This window comes from Gobio gobio, assembly GCF_949357685.1.
Source record: "Gobio gobio genome assembly, chromosome: 3".
Lineage (NCBI taxonomy): Eukaryota > Metazoa > Chordata > Actinopteri > Cypriniformes > Gobionidae > Gobio > Gobio gobio.
In genome coordinates, this window is record NC_137099.1 from 30,401,959 (window position 1) to 30,425,907 (window position 23,949).

The 23,949-nt window shown below is 38.0% G+C and overlaps 1 protein-coding gene across 4 annotated transcripts in view; it reads left to right on the plus strand.

Annotated features, from left to right (window-relative positions):
• Positions 1 to 553: 553 nt before the first annotated feature.
• The window catches only part of LOC307124065 (MSL complex subunit 3-like), a 166,800-nt gene continuing 143,404 nt past the window's right edge, over positions 554 to 23,949 (plus strand). For 3 of the 4 annotated variants that reach the window (XM_079813053.1, XM_079813050.1, XM_079813051.1), the window contains exons 1-5: positions 554 to 711; positions 1,432 to 1,514; positions 1,741 to 1,836; positions 3,349 to 3,449; positions 3,578 to 3,672. In XM_079813053.1, coding sequence (XP_079669179.1) covers positions 613 to 711; positions 1,432 to 1,514; positions 1,741 to 1,836; positions 3,349 to 3,449; positions 3,578 to 3,672 — 474 coding nt within the window. In that variant the 5' untranslated portion in view covers positions 554 to 612. Of the gene's footprint in view, positions 712 to 1,239; positions 1,305 to 1,431; positions 1,515 to 1,740; positions 1,837 to 3,348; positions 3,450 to 3,577; positions 3,673 to 23,949 lie in introns of those variants that run through there. The other variant, XM_079813052.1, reaches the window with a different exon arrangement.

Consider the following 23,949-nt stretch of genomic DNA (forward strand, 5'->3'; position numbering starts at 1 on the left):
TTCCGAAACACTTTAATAGACTATAGCCTATAATTTAGATGTTAAGATTATTGAGCGGCAAACAAGTCTGTAGCGAATGGTGTAATGAATGATCACTCCTTACCCCGTTTGCTTACACAAGTTAGACAGTAAGCATATAAAACTGAAAGTTTTTCACAATTTGGAATTTAGATATTTGTTCACAATACCATTTTAGGCTATTTCTGCGTCATGTTTACAACTTAAAATGCGTGTCAAACCCCCGACTTGGAGGTACGAGATTCACAGACCTGTGAAAGAATGTGCACTTGAATGCAGCAGATAAACATGTTGTTTAGCTTTTCATGCGTTGCAATGTTAATTCTTCAAATCTTTGTCTGGAATTAAAAGACAGAAAAAATATTAAATTGTCCAGCGAATCTATTTTATTATGGCCAAAATCACCATTTCATCTGGTCATATTACATATTTCCGAACTCTTAAGTAGGGACTTCCCAGCTGAGCGTGAACATCAATAAACGTCATTTGAGTTTTTTTTTCTTGCTCACAGCTCTCTCTATCTTCCTCAACAAGGTATGCAACGGGTTAAGGAGCGGGGCTTCAGAGTCTTCTCTTGTTCGCCACGATGAACAAATGAACTCTTGGGGAATGAAATTTAAATTCTATAAAGGAGAAAAAGTTCTCTGTTTTGAACCTGATCCATCCAAGGCCAAGGTGCTCTACGATGCAAAGGTAAATATACAGTAAGATCATGTTGCTACACATTTGTGTTGTTTTGGTGTGTTGCAGACAGTAAAGGTTTCTTTCACGCTTGAATGGATATTCTCCCCCCCCCACACACATTTCCTCAAATACATTTTTCGGCATAGTCGTGAAACGGGAGCGGATTGCAATTACAGTTTCTAAGGATCACCAATATAATCAACTTTAATAACATGTAAACATATAAAATCGACCATAGTGTGCGTTAAACGGATTTATATTATTAAAAGTCCATGGCGTTGCGTGGTTAAGAAACAGGAAAAGTTATAGCATGTTAGCTCGCAGAAGTAGCTAGCGCTGCATCTGCCCTATCCGAGGCCTTTCCATTCTCTTCATCATTCCCGATGAAGCAAAACATTCCAAAAAAATGAATTACAACATTAATTTTAAAGTATCGCCGTTACGCTAGAAACCCCTAATATCAACTGAAATAAAAGTCCATGCACACAATTAAACTCAACCAACTTAGCAACAGTTGTGACGTCAGCATTATGCGCCGCACAGACTGCTGCGGTGGCAGACTGGGGGAAGGGCAGAGGATGAATCCTCACTAGCCAGTAAATGTAAGATATATATATATATATATATATATATATATATATATATATATATATATATAGCTTATATATATAGCTTACATATATATTCCACACAATCTAACGTGGGATTCATTTTCGTTTTGCATTTCAGGTTGTTGACATAGCAACAATAAAAGATGACCAGGGAAAAAGGGTCCCAAAGTATCTGATTCATTTCAGTGGTTGGAACAGAAGGTAAGGAGAGGCCGCATTTTTAGGCTTTTGACATTAGTGTATAATTATTTTACATTTTAGCGGTACAATGTTTTTTTAGGGTTTTAACATTATTGTAAGTATTTGACATTTTAGCGGTACAATGATATAGATATATATAAGTAAATTAAATGAAACCGCTAATGTTAGCCACGTTCAATGCGGCGAATCCGTTTGCTGAAGCATTTGTTGTTTTGCTGTTTTGCAGTTGGGATCGCTGGGCTGCCGAGGATCATGTGCTCAGAGATTCTGAAAATAATCGCAAATTACAACGTAAACTGGCACGCAAAGCTTTGGCTCGCATGTGAGTTTCAATGAGACGCTGTTTGTTCAGATTGTTCAGTTGTGTACAATGTTTTGTCTGCTAATGGTAATTCAAATACAGCTGATTGACTTTCTTTATGAATAATAATAATAGCAAATAAAATCGGGCGTACTACCATTGATGGTACAATGGAGATCTGGCTTTAAAGACCCCATAAAAATGAAAATGATATCTACTAGCTTTAAAGGGATAGTTCATCCAAAAATTTAAATTGTCACCATTTAACTCACCCTCCTTCACACCCTTTTCTAAATCCATGAGACTTTTGATTTTTTTCCATAATGATAATTTCCTCATCATTATGGAAAGTCCACCCATCCAAAAAAAAATCAAGCTATAAAAGCACATAAAGACATCGCGAAAGTTATCCATATTAATTGAGCAGTTTAATCGAAGTATTCTGAAAAGAGAATTTATTAAATTAAAGTGGAAGTTTCAGTATGAATAAATAATAGTATGTATATGGGGAGTTAAGTACGCAATGCAACATTTAACTTCTAGGTAAGGGGTAGTCAATTAAAGTTCCAAGAAGTCCGGTCTCTATGTTTCCTACCCAGCAAAGGTCCGGACAATACTTTTTTGGAGTAGTTGGCAACAGTAGTACTTTGTAAAAGAAAATAATCCTAAACAATCAAAATAGTCATCAAAGATCCAAAGCAGTGGTGTTTGAAAAAAAAAAAACTTCAGTTGAGCCCTGTTATATGAATATTAAAAGGTAAGATCAGGCCATTATTATTTTTTAATAATTAATATTATTTTGCTTTAAGTATATAATAAATACAAAAAAAGTGTGAATAATAATCAAAACGTCTTCATCATGAACCGAAAACAAAGGTTACTAGTAATTTTAAATATTTAATTGTCTTTCCTTGCCATCTACTTATACTTTTCCCAATTATTAAATTGTTTATTATGAAATTCCCTTAACATGCTGATTAATAATGATAAATGTAGATGGAAAAAAAGTCTTGTCAGCTTTATTTGAATGGTCTATTAATATATTTATTAATAAGTCAGATAGAAGAGATACATTTATAGATACAGATGCATTTTCGTTTTCTGCTGTGTTTTAGTGAAAGTATAAATACAGTATTTTACCGCTCATGTTTCTGCTACTGTTAAAATAACCGTGTCATCTGCAGCTCTTAATCTCAAATTTTTCGCGTTTGGCTCTAGATAAAATATAGAGTATATAGCACTGAAAGATAATTACTATAAACGACCCTCGGCGCTTGTGGTGTGAACCGCTCCATTGTTTTGACACGCGGCTCACTTTAAACTGTAGAAATGGTTAAATGGTGCTACAGTTTTGTCTCATTGTCATTTTTGTCTCGCTGGTCTGGTTCCGGACCCTGCTTGGTTCCAACCGGACTGCGAGTCTGCTATTTGAGGATGCCTGTTCTAGTTCATCATAGTGTGACTGCTTGAGGCCAATTAGATGCAGCAAAATCAGTATATTGTATTTTTTACATTTATTTTTTTCCTGCACAGGAGGAAAAAGGGATGGAAGAAGCGACGTTGTCGTCTGCCAGGTGTTAACCCAATCTTGAAGTCCCTGACTGAGGAGGAAAAGGAGAAAAGTGATGATGCTTGTGAGTATTTAATGTTTACTTGAGCCCCCACTTGCATGCAAACAAATATTTTGTTAAATGTAAATGCTAACCAAAATTCTTCGATTCTGTATTTTCACCCTGTTCTCCCTTTTTGATATGTTTTACAGCTTTGATCTCGCAATCTGATGATAGTGATGAAGACGATTCAGACCAGGCGTCTTTAAAAAGTGAGAGTGACTCATCGGAGGATTTAAACAATATGGTAAGAGATTGCATAATTTTTTTGCATATTACAGACTTCCGGTCCTGAATTCCATCACACCACACAAATCCATTATCTAACCATAACCATTCAATTTATATGTATTGGTAAAGTAAGTGTCTGTAAGGCTTTTCACATGTTAAATAATTAACACTGGGTCATTCTAAACTCTCTGTAAATCGAATCTTGTTATCTTGCTTCACGTTTTACACTGCTCATAATTTACCCAGGGCTAACAATAAATCATAGCCTGGCGTGGCCATACTCAATTCTAGTCAGAATATGAGTCTGGTACCGCTCCATTGAGCTTTGATTATGGGGCGTGTTTCAACCGAGCCAGGAAAGACCTCAATTGGATAGACCCACAACCAATCAGAGCAACGGAGCGACGCGTAACGTTAGTTGTCAAATGTCAACAGAACTCAACTGCACTGTTGCCAAGTCCGTGTTTTTCTCCATGTCCGCGGGTTGAAGCGACCCCAATTATGTGATTATATAAACCCAGGAATGCGAATTTTAGCAGGCAACCTTGCCAAAATAACATATTTTGCCAACCAAACGCCATTTTTTTCCGGAGAACCCCCCGGAAAGTTATAGTTTTGGGCTATAGTTTTGAGCAGGGCTTAAAAACGGAAAAAAATATCAATCGGTTCACTCCGAGCAGAATCGATATTATAGCGTTTCCGTTTTTGCGTTCCTCAATAAACATTACTGTTCCGAAAACGGTTTGATATGAAAAAATACCGGTTAATAACGTTATTTTAATTAAGCCTATACTTTAAACAAATATGTATAAATAGACTTATTTTCACTCAATAATAATATAACACATGGTAATTAAACTTGAATATTTATTTCATAACATTTTTAAAACCACAACAGAAATACATGCATTAATTACAAAGCATAAACAGCGGACCTGTTTTAATGGAGCGTTAGACAATCTAAAGTGGCCTCTAATGCCTTATTATTTTCAGAAGAGTGATAACATTCTTTGTACATAACTTTTTTTTCAACACGACTTGTTTTAAAAATTGCATGAATAAAGAATAAATAAACTGGATAACCATTGCTCTTTTAATGCACCGTCAACTGGTAACGTCAAACACTGCGCAACACGTCCTTGCATCACATAATCAAATTCAGTCAGCTAATAAAGCTTGATCATTTAATGCAATATAACATACCATTTAATACGAATCATCAACCGTCTATATAGAAAACATTGACCTGTCCTGTATTGGCAATCTGAAAGACTATAGGAAAAATGTTTGATAGATGCTAGTAACCTACTTGGACAGGCTTAAACAAAATCCATAAACTAAATCAGCCTAAATCAGACTATTTGAACTTAAAGTCCGTACTGCTTATTTAAACGTTCGAAAAGAATGTCCTCCAATACCTGCGCTTTCATTGTAGACCTCAGCGGGGAAAGAAATGTACTTGAGGCGTGAAAATGCGCGCGCTCTACACTGACTTGCGTTACCGGTAGATTCATAGATGATGGTGCGCAGGCATTTCACTCACGCTTGATCCGTCATGCTGTAGCTACTCTATTCATGATTGGTCACTGCCAAATTAAAATATTAAAGAGAACGATAAAATAACGTTATTAACCGGTTAATGGTCATTTCAAATTAACGTTTCTGTTCAGAACGATTCAAATTGATTTTGATTTCGTTTCCGTTTTTGTTCCTCTTAAAATTTCGTTCGTTTCCGGTTTTTGTTTTCGTTCCTTTAACCGGTTCAGAGCCCTGGTTTTGAGTAGCAATTGTGCGCGACATTGCAAAAACACTTGGAAACCCTGTCTGCACGCACGCTGGATTAAGTAACGTTACAAGAAAAAGATGAGTGTAAACGATCTTTGCCAGTAATAAAATAATTTAAGGATACACAGAGTACTTACCAACACGATCATCGTTTCTGAGAGAAATAGTGAAGGTGAATGCATATACGAACAAGTTATCCGTTTAGGATAAGAGCAAATTCAACCCAAGAGCCTTCGATGACGTGGATGATTACGTTACTGTTGATCATCTGTCCATCATCGTCTAAAGCCCGCCCTGACAATTTCATTGGTCCAAACAGTTTCTGTTCGGGCATAATTCCTCCTCTATGGAGCGAGTCCAGACCGAATTGCCCGAGCAAAAAATTTTGTGGGCGGTGCTAAATTCGGCTGGCATCCAGGCTAAATAAATCATGTGTATTCATAGACTTTCACACTGTACATTTGTAGTGTAGTGTAGTGGCTTTTATTATCCCCATGGGGAAAATTTGTTTGAATGAGTTTGAAAATGCTATCACACAAAAAATAAACAATGTAGATAAATATGAAAATCACAGTTTAAAAATTGCAAAATCAAAATTACAAAACAATCTCCCCACACTCATCATCACTGAGACCTGCTCAGTTAACTCTACAAAAATATCTTTAATTTAAGCATTTTCCCCTTATTTAAAAAACAAAACAAAAAACCCTGCCATCCTAAATCTCCGACCCGAAGGTAATAGCTCAAACTCATAAAATAGAGGATGCCTATGGTCTGATATAATTTTCATAGCTTTTCTAAAGCCACGTTTCCACTGAAATTACCTGTTCCTGAACTTTGAGAAAGTACTACCTCGTGAACAGATGCTTTCGGAGGGGGAAATTTTTACCCGGAACTTAATTTAGACGGTCCTTGGGGAAAGTTTCTGCGGTAACTTAAGGCATATGGTTTGGTATATTTGTTCTATATCTATCAGAGGGATACCAAGTAGTTTACTCGCAATACTTAAGGGGTCATGAACTGCATTGTTTTATAATGTTTCCTGTGGTGCACTTATAATGTTGGTATGATTTTTACATCAAAACTGTTCATAATTTATAAATAAAAGGCATTTTTCCTACCATGATTTTAGCCCTCCAGGGCTCCAGACTAACTTTTTGCCTTGGTTGCACTGGTGTGCCTAACTTTTTTATTTAGGTGTGTAGATCTGAAAATTCAGCTTTTGTCCCCGTTATGATTGAATCACAGGACCGGATACCAGTAATTTGCCAAGAGATCTCTTTTTATTATTTTATATATCAGACATAGTTGAGACATTAAAAAGTTATTGTCTCATGCCAGCTGTATGTTTCTCCATTCCTCCATTTCTCTCCCCTCTCCCTTCTTCATCCTCTCTTCGTCCCTCGTCCATCTCTCATCTCGTCTCGTTTCTCCTCTGAGTCCCTTATCTCCTCGTCTCTGAGCCCGAACACTCAATTTGGATATTATATATACTACTAACAGAGGATCTCACTTGGAAGAGACTTCCTTAGAAGGAAGAGAAACATGCGTCCTATGTTTAAAATAGAGCGTATACATCATGCTTACATCAGTTGCACAATCCACTTTCCTTATAAAGAATCAGTTTACAATACATCATAGAACAGATGCATGCTACTGTGTGCATCAGTGGAAACATGTTCTATAAGAGTGCACATTCCTGTAACAAATATAGCTCATCCAAGTCTCTCCTTGGGACACAATGTTCAACACTGTCTGACTTTACATTGTACATTATACAAAGAATTATGAAAAATAATAAAACATAATAATACTAAATAAAAATAACATTAAACAATAAAATTTCGATCTTCAGTCCCTCCTCTGGAACTACGACAGTCAGTTCCACACCGTCACCCCTCCAGTGGCCATCTAGTGGAGCAATAGTGAAGAAAAGGAAAGGCAAAAGAAAGGAAAACAACAAACAGAAAACAAACAAAACAAATAACCCAAACCCATGATATGTCCCCGCATACTATGTGTCTTTTATCATCTATGTGTATGCATTTAAAATGTACCCCATACATCTAAGAAAGGAAACATTAAAAAATCTTCGCCAGTACCTGAACTTTTCAGTAAATATACCTGAATTCCTTCAGTTCCTGGTTCAAAATAACAAAATAAAAGAAACGTTGACATCAAAGAATCCTATCCCTTGGGGTTGTAAATCAGTAAGCAGGTGTTGATTGTTTGTCAGTTGTGTTTTATAAGTATAAAATCTATCTTCACCTCTTATCAAAGCATGTCTTGAAACATGTCTGTTCATTATTCATTTGTTTACAAAAGTCAACTCAGTTGTTTTGCATTGGAATGATTCCAACAATCTAAAATAACTTATGCTAAGATCTTGCTAAGGTTTTCTTAGTTAAAAATGTTAAATTCACTTAACCTTTTTTATCCAGAACTTCTCTTAAAACAGCAAAAGCAGTCTTCATCTTTAACCACCACCATGTCTTGGAATTATCCTGTCATGTCTTAATGATCTACAGGAGTGAAAACTATGATAGAGACATGTTAGTTCAATATCACACTTTCAGAGATTCACCTGAATATGAAACTTCTATACAATATTTGCACATAAGGCAACCAAATTCATGTTCCTAATATAAATTAAGAAGTTTTTATGTTATGGTCTCCAAAGTAATTAATTACAATCCCTCATGGTCTCAGCTGGTTCTTGAAAACCCATTCCCCTTATCTCTTTATGAATGATCATCTTTCCCAGGGTGTCCCCCTGGCATAGTCACACCATCCAAGGAATGTGGTTGCTGGTGATCTGGTATGGAGGAGTTCACATTTCTAGGGCAGACTACTGTAACTTCTCACAGCTCTCCCTTCAATGATGCTGTTGGCCTTACAAACATCTTCTCACTCTCATACACATCTCACAATCACACCTCCCTTCAGGAGATGCCCAGTAGCGGCGGTAAAATCCCTGCCTTAGATTGTCCCCTTTTTGGCCATAGAGGATCTTATCCGTCATTGAGAAATCACCTCATGCTCACTGGTAACCACTCTTTCCATTACGAAACCTTTGACAGGCATTTTCTTCAACAGAATCAAGGAATTGCATTCAAGAGCCATCAGAACCATTTGGAATGCCTAATAGTTTCAAAACATGGAGACAGATTAATAACAGCACTATTAATAACTTAAATCAATTAGTTATTACAACAATCCGTTCAAAGTTAAGTTCTGCTTCATCTGTAACCGGAGCCATCTGCCCTGTACATGGTGAAGACAAAGATGAGACAAAGAAGTTACTGGTCATAGAGTAACTAATCCAAAATGATCACTTATATCATTTAAGGTCTGTATTCATTTAAAAGATTGAGTGAATGAGTTTTGCTTGAAACATTTAATTATCAATTGCCTAGTATCATTTCTTTAACATCTCTGTGTCAATGATTTCCAACTGAAACACTGTGCTTTACTATAAATAACGTATCACTCATAGCACAGGCTCAAATAGCATTCAGCTGTCTATGAATGAGAGAGAACCCACTGAGGCAAAGTCCAGAATGCCCCAGGACTGCATTTTCATAAACTTTTAACATAGTTTCATACTACAATTTTTTTTACTCTGGCTTAACCAGAAATTGCATGTTTTCGACTGCATCTTTGTTTATATTGGTCTTTTCTCTTTTTCCTTTTTTTTAAATATTTTTTTAATATATATTTTATCAACACTAGACATTTCTGTCATTTGATCTCATCTAGAAATGTATTTTGCAGATGCTTTCTTTGTTTGCAGCCATTTTGCAAATAATTTGTATATGTTTCTCTATGTGAACTAGAGAAACAGCAGGCTGTCTATTTATAAGTATGTGTGTGTGTGTGTGTGTGTGTGTGTGTGTGTGTGTGTGTGTGTGTGTGTGTGTGTGTGTAGAGAGAGAGAGAGAGAGAGAGAGAGAGAAAAGAGGGTATAGGGTGAATTCCAAAGGGAGGGGCTGCTCTCCCTTATGAACACTTGAGAAACTCGAGGAAAGGAAAAAGAAACAGTTAAAAGTTAACTCATATATTTTCAATTGTATTTTACTTTAAAATTCAGTTTAACTCAAATAAATCCTTTCTCTTTTTTTCTTTTCATTTTTCTTTTCAGTTGAACTCAGATCAGTCTCCTCCCCAAATATTGAACAGCTTTACTGTCAAAATCAGAAGGCCAACGATTCTAGCCACTTTTATTCATCAAGGCGCCTTTATACCTTTAGCGTGTTTAAACGTTTTAGGGTTTTCTAAAGCTGCGCAACCTTTAGCGCAGACCCGCCACTTTAAACCGCTTTAATCTCACAGTTCGTTGCACTTCCCCGTACTTCTTCTAAGCACGGTTCTAAGGCACGAAGGACACATTAGAGATTTTTCTCTGCCCAAAAATAACAAAATGTAAAAATAAAACAAAACTGCAGTCTCGCCGTGTTCCGACCACCTTACAGTCACAACGAACTAATTGCTAAATCGCATTACGGATTAATCTCCCGAAAATTTGACAAAATGGTCTTTTGCACAAAAGAATCCACTTTTAACCCAGCTTCATTCAATATTTTGGAGGTCAGAATGCTGATCAGAATAACTTAAATAAATCACATCAAATTAAATTACTTAAAATGTAACTATGTCTGACACAATTCATTGGCAACAAAACTGGTATTTCAAAATAACACAGTTCTTTTTAGCAGTTTCAGTCACTGTTTCAACAGTTTATATATCATCAGGCAGACTTAGAATCTTTAAGAAAAAGAAAATGTCTTACCTGATGATAAATGCCTGAAATGCAGATCCTGTTCGTGACGCCAATTGTAGATCTGAAAATTCAGCTTTTGTCCCCGTTATGATTGAATCACAGGACCGGATACCAGTAATTTGCTATCTGAGTCCCTTATCTCCTCGTCTCTGAGCCCGAACACTCAATTTGGATATTATATATACTACTAACAGAGGATCTCACTTGGAAGAGACTTCCTAAGAAGGAAGAGAAACATGCGTCCTATGTTTAAAATAGAGCGTATACATCATGCTTACATCAGTTGCACAATCCACTTTCCTTATAAAGAATCAGTTTACAATACATCATAGAACAGATGCATGCTACTGTGTGCATCAGTGGAAACATGTTCTATAAGAGTGCACATTCCTGTAACAAATATAGCTCATCCAAGTCTCTCCTTGGGACACAATGTTCAACACTGTCTGACTTTACATTGTACATTATACAAATAATTATGAAAAATAATAAAACATAATAATACTAAATAAAAATAACATTAAACAATAAAATTTCGATCTTCAGGTGCACCAGGACAAAATTTAGGTGCACCCAAATTATTCCTCGGCTCGCGGCGCCTTTAACGCCACAATTTCAAGGTCACCTTTTTATCACGCTCCATATACATTCATATATATTATGTAAATGATTTTGAACAAGAATAAGGTGTAGGTACAGTGAGGAAAATAAGTATTTGAACACCCTGCTATTTTCCAAGTTCTCCCACTTAGAAATCACGGAGGGGTCTGAAATTGTCATCGTAGGTGCATGTCCACTGTGAGAGACATAATCTAAAAAAAAAAAATCCAGAAATCACAATGTATGATTTTTTAACTATTTATTTGTATGATACAGCTGCAAATAAGTATTTGAACACCTGAGAAAATCAATTTTAATATTTGGTACAGTAGCCTTTGTTTGCAATTACAGAGGTCAAACGTTTCCTGTAGTTTTTCACCAGGTTTGCACACACTGCAGGAGGGATTTTGGCCCACTCCTCCACACAGATCTTCTCTAGATCAGTCAGGTTTGTGGCCTGTCGCTGAGAAACACGGAGTTTGAGCTCCCTCCAAAGATTCTCTATTGGGTTTAGGTCTGGAGACTGGCTAGGCCACGCCAGAACCTTGATATGCTTCTTACAGAGCCACTCCTTGGTTATCCTGGCTGTGTGCTTCGGGTCATTGTCATGTTGGAAGACCCAGCCTCGACCCATCTTCAATGCTCTAACTGAGGGAAGGAGGTTGCTCCCCAAAATCTCGCAATACATGGCCCCGGTCATCCTCTCCTTGAAGGGTCACTTCAGTGATTTAGCATTAGGCTTTGTATCAGTAGAAACCCGGTAGTATATTCAAATTATGGTACTTTCCCCCCTCATATCCCCCTGAGACGAGAGAATTATGCATTTCATTTCTGGAAAAATTCCTCCGATGGCGCAAATATCGCCATTTTGCGTCATCTGAGGATTTTTTTGGCCAGAGGCAAAGACTACAGTCAGGGTTCCCACTCGTCCTGGAAAACCTGGAAAATTGATGACAAATTTTCCAGTCCTGGAAAACACATGGAAAATTAGAGAAAATGTAAAATGTCCTGGAAAATCTTGTTGTCGTCTGGGAAAATTCTTTAAAAAAAAGTTATTTCTTTAGCCGAGTATAAAGAGTTTATCGCTGGCCCAAACAATTAGCGCTAGTTACAGAAAGCACATTTTCAGGAATACTGAGTTTGATACGTGTGAGTAGCATTTTGAATAATGATGTTTAGTCTTGTGTTGCCACTTGCAGCCGTTAGCTAATGCTATTAACTGCTCAAATGTATGCAGTGAATGTTAACTCGTAAGCTGCTACCTAATCACATCATTTTGATATAAAGTCACATTTGTGTGTTATAAAGTCAGAATTGCAAGATATAGTCAGAATTGCGTGATATAAACTCGCAAGTCTTTTCTTCACAATTTACTTTTTTGCACAGTTGCGAGTTTATATCTTGCAAGTCTGACTTCTTTTCTCAGAATTGTGAGATCTAAACTGCAATTGCAAGTTATAAAGTCAAATTCTGAGGAAAAAAGATTTGCGACAATGTTCGCGTTTATATCACAAATATGTAAACTCGCAATTGCGAGAAAGTCAGAATAGCGAGATAAAAAGTCACAATTACCTTTTCTTTCTATTCTGTGGTGTAAACAAGCTTCCATAGTCATAATGTATGATTAAGAGCTCATATTGAAAAATGCTGGATTGTTACGTAATGGCAATAAACTGTACGGCTTTTAAAGACTTAGAAAGCAATATTTAGCATGATCCTTGTCTTTTATTCCCACCGTAGTAAAATTGAAAATGTCCTGGAAAAGTACTGGAAAATGGTTGCTGAAAAAGAGTGGGAACCCTGACAGTCACTAGATGGAGCTCTTCCGCATGTTATCAACCCGCCCATAGGGGAGAGATCTCACCCACAGAATGTAACGTTAAGACAGACGGCCGAACGGACATTCATAATAACGGAGCGCGGTGCAGATTGAAGTGAGTGTTTCAACTTTTCAATGAATTCCTGTGATAGTTTAGCTTCCATATGCGATCTGAAAACGTGCCAGACTGGCGCTTAACGTTACCTCAGCTCTTCGTGATGAAGGAAATCTGACACTGCTGCATCTGTGACGTGACTTTCGTTCGGTTCACTCACACTTTATTGAAAACACACGTTCAGTTTTTAATTGTAGGGTTTATTCTCTAACTGAACGAAATGATTGTATTACTATGAAGATCAAAACGACGGTGTACGGAGTGGCCTCATAGGGCAGCTAGGCAAGTGCATTCTGGGAGTTGTTGTCTTTCATCCACATGAGACAAAAATACATTTTCTGTCTTTTCTCAGTCTAGAAGGCACCAAATTCAAAAATCATTTCACATTTCTACTACATAAATGACCCAGTTTAAATACAAAGCTTAATGCTAATTCACTGAAGTTACCCTTTAATACAGTGCAGTCGCCCTGTCCCATGTGCAGAAAAACACCCCCAAAGCATGATGCTACCACCCCCATGCTTCACAGTAGGGATGGTGTTCTTGGGATGGTACTCATCATTCTTCTTCCTCCAAACACGTTTAGTGGAATTATGACCAAAAAGTTCTATTTTGGTCTCATCTGTAAACTCATCTCATCACATGACTTTCTCCCATGACTCCTCTGGATCATCCAAATGGTCATTGGCAAACTTAAGACAGGCCTGGACATGTGCTGGTTTAAGCAGGGGAACCTTCCGTGCCATGCATGATTTCAAACCATGACGTCTCAGTGTATTACCAACAGTAACCTTGGAAACGGTGGTCCCAGCTTTTTTCAGGTCATTTACCAGCTCCTCCCGTGTAGTTCTGGGCTGATTTCTCACCTTTCTTAGGATCATTGAGACCCCACGAGGTGAGATCTTGCATTGAGCCCCAGTTCGAGCGAGATTGACAGTCATGTTTAGCTTCTTCCATTTTCTAATGATTGCTCCAACAGTGGACCTTTTTTCACCAAGCTGCTTGGCAATTTCCCCGCAGCCCTTTCCAGCCTTGTGGAGGTGTACAATTTTGTCTCTAGTGTCGTTGGACAGCTCTTTGGTCTTGGCCATGTTAGTAGTTGGATTCTCACTGATTGTATGGGGTGGACAGGTGTCTTTATGCAGCTAACGACCTCAAACTGGTGCATCTAATTTAGGATAATAAATGGAGTGGAGGTGGACATTTTAAAGGCAGACTAACAGGTCTTTGAGGGTCAGAATTCTAGCTGATAGACAAATACTTATTTGCAGCTGTATCATACAAATAAATAGTTAAAAAATCATACATTGTGATTTCTGGATTTTTGAAAAAAGATTATGTCTCTCACAGTGGACATGCACCTACGATGACAATTTCAGACCCCTCCATGATTTCTAAGTGGGAGAACTTGCAAAATAGCAGGGTGTTCAAATACGTATTTTCCATACTTATTTGCCATGCTCTGGACACATTCTTTATGATTCTGGCCACATAATTTTTCAGTCCTGCTCCCGCGAAAATATATGTTACCTTTTCGCTCGCAACATTCATGTTTTGTTCAGCTCCCGCCGGCATAAAAGTATAAAAAAAAAAATTCTGACACTGTTTCAAGTAATTTAATGTAAAAGCAAAAGCGTGCATGGTTTGGCGTGGCAGAATGCGCTCAAAGTGCGCTCCCTTCATAATTCCTAAAAAGCTATCATCTCAGTTCATTGCAATCTCACAAAGCTCCATTATCAATGAAAATGACTGCACAATGAAACTTCCATGTCTACACTTTCTTTGTTATAATCAGAGGATTTGCCAGCATACAGGATTCATCACTGAGCAAAAACTCTGAAGTTTTGAGTGGTGAGTGGATTCTATCTTAAATGCATCTGTTAGGCCATTGCGTTCTAGAAATAAACACATATTGACACACATCTTAAATTCAATGAAATATTGAGTTCTAGGTCTTAAATAATTTTAAACAGGTCTTAATTTTCCAACGTCCATGTAACGCTACCAAGTTATCTGAGATTACTGCACGTTCTTGTGTTCACTGAAGAGGGCAGATGCATCTATACTCAAAACCATGATCAGCAATGCAGCGATTGGCTGGCGGCAAGACAGCAACGTAATGACATCATATAATTAAAAAAGTCACCTGTTAACTGTACAACATGTGTAAACCTCTGATAAAATGATAATATATTCCATCACAAATAAATCTCTCAATCAAGTGGCTGTGTGTATAGTACTATACACAACATTATAACATTATTTTCAAATACTAATTTTTATGTTATTTTTATATTATTATTATTATTATTATTTAAAATAATTATTATTGCCCCTGGTTCAGTAATGAACTCTTGTAATAAAGTAGCAGTGGCTGGGACAGATTTTAAGTATCACCTTAAAATGCAACCTAATCCTGTTTACATTAAATAAACCTGCTCCAGAGCAGGTTTGAGCTTACGGGCCTGTTGCTATGACAGCAAGTCCATGATGAGCTTCGAAGAACCAAACAATCCAAGATCATGCCAAATCGTCAACAATCAAGTCCAGCTAACTGAGTTAGCGACGTACGAAGAACAGACCCCTGATAGCGACAGGGTCTCATCCTGTGGTTCCACATTCCCTGAAGTGCTTGGAGAGACACCGCACCGGACCACGAGACACCGGAAAATGCCATGTCTTGTCCAATATCATATCTTGACCTGATGGTGACTACCAGCAGAGTTTCATATTTGGGCGAACTAGAACTGCACAATTCTGTATAAATTTGTAATTCTGGATGAATCACGATTTTTTGCTGTAATCCTACTTGTCAAAGGTTTTAATAGAAATGGCTGAATAATTGTCATTTAAGAATAAGATGATGTAGGTGTTTGAATTAATATTCTTTTTTTACAATTAATCATGCAGCTCTTCCTTTAATACAGATATTGCCTCTTTTCAAATTTGTATTTTTATATAATTTCTGAAATCCCTACCTGATGCTCGAATTCGAGCTCCAAGTGTTCCTGGCAAAATCAGCAGATGTACCGCTGAAATCGTAGTTGTTCAGGAATCATCATCTTCCCACTGTCACCTCTTTGTCTTTGGGACACCCTCAATGTGTGAGAAAAGTTAGCTAGCCAACTAACTTAAGTTAACTAACGTTAAGAGTCCCAATATGTCAGTCGCCTACCCGATGCAAGTAGGCTACTTGTCATAAAAGTCTTTCAAAAATATATAGATGAATATTTCGATTTCAGGAAATTTATTTTATAATATATACAATATAATATAAGCTAAAACTATAATATAAATCATGTCAACTCAACGGATTTTATTCTTTAGCTGACAGTTCTTCAGTTCTTCCAGCTCCGCGATTGTGAGATCTAAGTTGAATATTTCTCACCTGCTATCTTGCATAATGACCAAATAAAAGTCTGATATGCCAGATAGCACAAAAAAGGTTAATAAAAACAATGTAAACCACAAACTCAATTCGCTACTGACACACGGACTGGTGTCAGACTGTTTGCCACCTGTCAGCGCTCGTGTGAGTAACGTATACCAAATGTGTTCTATTTCTAGCCTTATTGCCTTGACCGATCAAATGCACACATTATTATGCCTATGTCCATATTGGCGGTTATGTTGTGTTTGGGAGTCAGGATGTGTGTCAGTATTGGATACGCATTACTGTAGGTCTTAAAGTGAAAGCAACTCGTTAATATCCGTCCACACTAAACATATACGTGATATAACGTTAGCGGTTCCTCATCACGACTGATTTGGTAGTTAACTTTACATTTACATTTACATTTATGCATTTGGCAGACGCTTTTATCCAAAGCGACTTACAGTGCCCTTATTATAGGGACAATATGGTAGTTAGCAAATGTTTTTAAAAAAAGACTTACGATGCACAGTTCTTTTTTTTGTTTGTTTTTTGTTGCTGATAACGGAACCATACAAAAAAGAGGTATACATCACATATCAACTACGACAATAATAAATGAGACCACGGCAAAAAATAAAAAATACATAAAGAAAAAAGATAAAGAAAAAAAGAAAAAGAAGAGAAGAGGGCCATTACATTTACATCACATAAAAATGTTCATATGAAGAGATAAAAGGCAGTGCAAATCCTAACAGTCCTTATAGCTTTCTTATTAGTAGATACTGAAATCACATTTAAATAATTTTCCATTTCTTTTAAGAAGACAACAGGAGATGTAATTACAGTTTTTAAAAAGCATACATAAACCAGAGGGAATAGCTCCCATTACTGTGGCAAATTCTTTTGGGGTTATTGGTATTTGGTATTCGGAAAGAAATTCTGAGTATCTGAACAACTGCTCCACCAAAAATAAACCATTACTGAACCAATTATAATAAAATAGCGATTTATTCTTGAATAAAATGTTCTTATTGTTCCAAATAAAGCATCTCTGCGGTGAAAAGTTATGTTTATAAATTAAAGCCCATCCTAAGAGAACCTGGCATTGAAAGTTGGAGAGTTTGATAGGGAGTTTGGATATATCATAATTACACATTAAGAGCAAATGAATACCACCAAGTCGTGAAAAAACAAGTTGAGGAAAAACATTCCAAATAGAAGATGGTTTGGTTAGGTACTGATTCAGCCAATTAATTTTAAAAGTATTGTTGAGGGAATCAAAATCAATAAAGTTCAAATCACCATTATTATAAGAGTTTGATATGACTGATTTTCTCTTATAATGGGACTTATTTTTCCATAAGAATTTTATTAAAACCTCAGTAATTAATTTAGAAGTGGGAATGTCCACAAACAGAGACTGAGCTGCATAGCCCAAATAAGATAGACCCTCTGCCTTAGTGAGCAGTGTTCTGCCTTTTAAGGACTGATCTCTTTGTAACCAGCAAATGTATTTTTTGTACGGTGCACAGTTCACATTTTCTTCGAGCTGCATCTCTGACAGATCCGTGACTGTCACGTCTCCCGCCGGCGGCCGAACCACAGACAGTATAACGTTAGTGTTATTGTATGCGTTTCATGTTATCCTTTATTCATTAATTCTATTATGGGTTTATTTAGTGTCGATTCACCGATAGTGTGAGGATGCATATGACGTTTTGAGTATGTATTTGAGTGAACTTGAATGTACATACATGGCATGAATAAAATATTTACATTACCAGCAGTCCAGCACATAATTCCAAACTTTTTTGAAAAGTACAAAGTATGCATTTTTGTTGATGTAAATGGTAAATGGACTGCATTTATATAGCGCTTTTTAACAGACCTACGGCCATCCAAAGCGCTTTACATTTTTGCCTCACATTCACCCATTCATACACCGACGGCGGTGTCAGCCATGCAAGGCACCATCCAGCTCGTCGGGAGCAGCTGGGGTTAGGTGTCTTTCTCATGGACACCTCGGCACTTGGTCAGGTGGAACCGGGGATCGAACCACCAACCTTCCACTTTGTAGACAACCTACATGAACCACTGAGCCACTGCCGCCCCCATGTACATACTTCGTATTCATCAATGTTGAAATTGATTCACGTAATCCCATGTTAACAGGTTGGAGCTTGCATACTGCCTATGACGCGTGTCTGGAGCGCCGAAAACGCGTGCAAGCTAGAAATAGAACCGACTATTTTTCACGCGACACGCAAGCGTGTTGGAAGCGTTTTCAGGCAAAATAGAATAAGAAAAGCTGTATTATTGTAATTTTGACACAAGTACATATTAATAAAGTACATTTTGGTGTTTGAAAGTCTCTAGGTCTCATATAAATGCAGATATAGTTGTAATTTAAAAAAAGTATATTCTCGATTTTCAAATATTGCACCTGTCAATACAGAACGAAATATTCTGTAGCCTATTTTGCTGTCAATACTGCCGACGTTGTCTTTGCTGTATCAGTAGGCTATATATTTATTTTTAACATGAAGTATAGGCCTTCTATGGCAGCAGCGCTGCGTCAGACACATTTCTGGTGTGTAATGACATAAACGCCACGCAGCCAGTGTGCAGCCAGGTATAACAATGTTTGACTTCATAATATCGCCGGGATGATAATCCTCTGGTCTAAAGTGAACTCCACACACCACCGCCAGGGAGGGTGGTAGACTTCCCGAAACTACTAGTGTCGCGGAGCTGGAGTGTTACGGATACGTGGTGTTGCCATAGACAATAAATAAATAAATTTGGTAAATAAATATAAACAACATTTATTTATACATCACACAACTATTTACAACACAAAAGAGGCTGGCTTTGCTTAAGTTGTTTCTCCGGATTTTGTTGTTTTTAAGAAAAAAAAATCTAATTTTTGCCTGTTTAGGTTCGTCACCTTCTACATTTTTACCACTAAAGTTACTACACGCAAATCTGTATTTTTTGTTGTTGTTTTTTTTGTTTATATGTCAATTATATGTCACTGCATATAAATATAGATTAAACCCTATTAAAAGTTATTTAGTCAAGAGCAGTGAGTGATTTTTTTTTTTTATCATCTCGATATTTATATAGCCAATGACGATATTTTCCGGTTTTCCATGTGTTCACTATTATATGGTAGGGGGCGCTGTAGCGCATTTCCTGGACGAGTACAGAATCTCCTGATCAAAACAGACGAAGAAGCAGCAACGTGCGATTATCATAAGCAGATGCATATGTAAAATAACTGCCTAATGTTATTGAGTGAAATGTCAACCCAGGACGAGCTATAGGACTGTGAAAGCTTTGGGGTGTTGATGGACTTGATCTACAACATCTGTGTTTTGTTCATCGTTAGTCTTTTACAAAAACGTGATTTTCTCAGCTTTATGCTCAAAATGTTGCTTTTTCACGAAACTTGCAACATTCAAGTGTTGATTAAAAAAATAATGTATGAAGCTGGAATAAAACAGTGGGTCTCTTCTTTCTTTAGATATATTGCATGTATATTCTGTGGGCCATGAAACTTGTGAAAATGACCATAAATGCTGGCGGTGACTGGCAAATGTCATGTTTACGTTCATTTAAAAGACCTAACCGACTATGTTTACGATGATGCTCAACTAGACAGTCATTTTGTGTGAATATTCGCGCGCTGTGAGACGCGTGGCCGTGCGTTTGTGTGTTGTTGCTGCGCTTTGCGAGTAGCAAACTGAGATACACTTTCTCGTCTATGAGCGCTTGAATATTTAAATTGGCAAGGCTTAAGAATGCGCAAATGATCAGTTTCCGTGAAGATGCAGCTCTGGCCCGAGTGTCTTTCACGCTGGCACTGGACCATCATATAAATATATATATATACACACATACACACACACACACACACACACACACACACACACACACACACACACACACACACACACACACACACACACACACACACACACACACACACACACACACACACACACACACACACACACACACACACACACACACCACACCACACCACACCACACCACACCACACCACACCACACCACACACACACACACACACACACACACACACATATGTGTGTGTGTGAAATCCTGGTGGGATTGAGCTATGAGGAGGTGCAAGTTTACTAATACTAGTTTGTTTAATTTAAATAAATATATTTGCTTTGCAAGTCCTTTTGTTGTTCTGAATTTCCTTTGTAAATTTTTTTATTACATGATATAGGTCTTAAATTTAATTCATAATAGTCTTAAAAAGGTCTTAGATTTGACTTGGTGAAACCTGCAGATACCCTGCTTTTGTGCAATAGATGAATAACAATTTATTTGTTTCTAGATGTTTTACTTTTAGATATTTCTATTTTAAGGGAGTCCCGCAAAATAATTTTATTCTCCTGCAACCCGCAACCGCGAGTACCTTATTGCCCGTGGACATCAAATCTAGTCCCGCGCCGCACTCTATGCATTGGATCCCGCGAGTCCCTCGGTAGTGCAGGGCTCTAGACCAGGGCTTGGCATCTTACCAGGGTCTGGGGAGACTGGTGGCTGAAGTAGTGGCTGAGAGTGTTGGGGGGAACAGATCTACTTTTCTTAGAGAAAAAAACTCTCTATGGGTCTATTTCTTTTCATTATTTGTTGAATGTTACAAATAGCATTAAGGTAAGGCAGTAACAGAAAACAGAAAATATAAAAATATATTGAGAATAAGAATCCATATAAATTAAAAACGAGATTTGTTACCGATTACTTCACGTCCACACAGCTGACATGTTTATCTGTTGTGGTTTATCCACGTTGTGTGCACGAAATAGACACTGCCTTCATGCACTTTTACAGTACATGGATGTTCATTCATTGACACGTCTCCGTCGTTTTCTATCTCTCTCATGCTGGCACAGCTGTCACTGTTGTTGCCCGATCGAGATGAGGGCTTTGAAAAAGCCTGATATTTTCCGTTTTGACATCGGTGACATCGGTTTCCTCAGACTCAGTGATGTTTTTTTTCCACTGTAACTTTGCTCCGGGTCGTCTCATTTTATTACGTCAATACAACAAAAGATGTGATGGGCTACTCATAACAGAACATGCTGGTAAAAAGGCATGCAGTTTTTAATCATAATATTTACATTTATATGGTCGCCAGTGGTGATCTCAGCAAAAATATCACTCGCAAATTAATATTTTTGGTCACAAATCGACCGTTTTAGTCGCAGTCTGGAGCCCTGCAATGCCATTGCCTTAGAATCTTGGACTGAAGCAGAGTGCAGCCGACAAAGACTATGTAACACAGCAGCATAAGCAGTGTCTCGTACCTTCCTCTCAGGGAACCAAGGTTACGTTATGGTAGCCGTAGACGTTCCCTTTCGAGTTGTAGACCTAGCTAAAGAACTTCATGCAACGGAGACCTCATAAGCTCAGCCAATAGTGTCGCCGCTAGGAGTGCTCACAGCTGATAGGCAGAGCCAGACCAATGAGCTGCCAGCTCAGGTACACCAAATTTGTATACCAGATCAGAATATCAAGCTGCACTGAGTACAGGGCAGCATAACAGCAGTAATCACATAACAGTATGCACATAAGTACTGCGTCAACAGCTGCGTGGTAACAACTGTGTACAGAAGTAGTCAGTAGAAGCAATGGGATAAGTGAGGTTAATTGTGTGTTGTTGTTGTTGTTGTTGCTGTGCTCCTCAAACCATTCCTGAACCATTTTTGCTTTGTGGCAGGGCGCATTATCCTGCTGAAAGAGGCTACAGCCACTAGGGAATAACGTTCCATGAAAGGGTGTACATGGTCTGCAACAATGCTTAGGTAGGTGGTACATGTCAAAATAGCATCCACATGTTTGGCAGGACCCAAGGTTTCCTAGCAGAACATTGCCCAAAGCATCACACTGCCTCTGCCGGCTTGCCTTCTTTCCATAGTGCACCCTGGTGCCAGGTGTTCCCTAGGTAAGTGACGCACATATACCCGGCAATCCACGTGATGTAAAAGAAAACGTGATTCATTAGACCTTCTTTCATTGCTCCGTGGTCAAGTTCTGATGCTCACGTGCCCACTGTCGGCACTTTCAGCAGTGGACATGGGTCCGCATGAGCACAGTGTATTCTGACACCTTTCTACCAGAACCCGCATTAACTTCTTAAACAATTTGAGCTATAGTAGCTCGTCTGTTTGATCGGACCACACGGGCCAGCTTTTGCTCCCCAAGTGCATCAATGAGCCTGTGACCTTGTCGCTGGATCACCACTGTTACTTCCTTGGACCACTTTTGATAGATACTGACCACTGCAGACCGGGGACACCCCAGAAGAGCTGCAGTTTTGGAGATGCTCTGACCCAGTCGTCTAGCCATCACAATTTGGCCCTTGTCAAACTCACTTGAATCCTTACGCTTGTCCATTTTTCCTGCTTCAAACACATCAACTTTGAGGACAAAATGTTCACTTGCTGCCTAATATATCCCACCCACTAACAGGTGCTGTGATGAATGATGAGATAATCAGTGTTAGTCACTTCATCATTATAATGTTATGCCTGCTCATTTGGTCATCATTTGCTATATCAAGCAAAGTAAACCATCAGATTGAAAGTTGATTCTCACAAAACTGTATTTTCTGAAAGTCTCATTGGAGACTCTAAAATGACACCAAATAACCAAATACAAGGAGTCCATATAATTCTATTATAATACATTTATACAGACCTAAGCTACGTAAAAAACTTTACAGAATTCACTGTGTATAGTGTGTGTACAGAGCAACAACAACAAGATTGTTTTCATTTGACGTCAAGCTGCGATACCGAACAGGACCACACGGAGACGCCTAAAAAACTCATAAATCAACCGCTTTAACTGCATAAACCTACGATTACTAATCACAACAACGTACATATGACAAATCAAACATTATCCTTCCTGAGTGTGTGTGGAAACAACGCGGATGTACTGTGTTTCTGTACATGAATGCAGCGTGCAATCAGTGATCTACAGCGCACACATACAAGGGTTGTTGTTTGTGCATCAGACACTCACACGCTTACTGTATGACTCCCGTACGTCACCAAAATCGCGCTCTTCAGAAACAATCGCAGAATACAACAGAGCTCTTGTTTTAAAGCAAAGCACAGACTGGAATGAACAATTCACTACAAATGCAATGTGAGTCTCTATTATGTCTGATGTAATCAGCCTGCCCTTCTTTATATTAGTGCTGTTTTGGACTGTTTGAATGATTTCGATTCCTGGATCACTGAAAACTTTCCCAGAGTTTAACAGCCTAAAATGGCCTGATCACAAACAGAGAAGCAGAATCGAGTTAAAGTCCCTGTTAAGGCAATTCTGAGATTTGTTTCTAAACACATTATAAATGTTAAAAATGCATTGCTGAAACACGTTACAAAGACTGTTAACTGTGTAGTACTGGATTGTGGAGTTAGACCGTTAAACAGTTTTTCACCATTGCTGTGTTCAGGATTATTTAGGCGGGGCTAAAACGGTGGCTCGATGACGCACTGGAGCCACTGTGCATATGGCCCCTCCCCCAACACTATCATAATATCTAACACTCTAACACATATTACTACTATATACTCATATATACTACATATACTAACTATCATAACACTGTTGATGACGCACTGGAGCCACTGAGCCTAACTCCTCCCCTAACACGATCATAACTAGAGCACATTCGCATCAGTTTGCCCGCTCGCGAGTTACTGTCAGTACCGTTAGTTACTACAGCCTACAATTTACAAAACAGTTTACAAAACAAAAAAGAT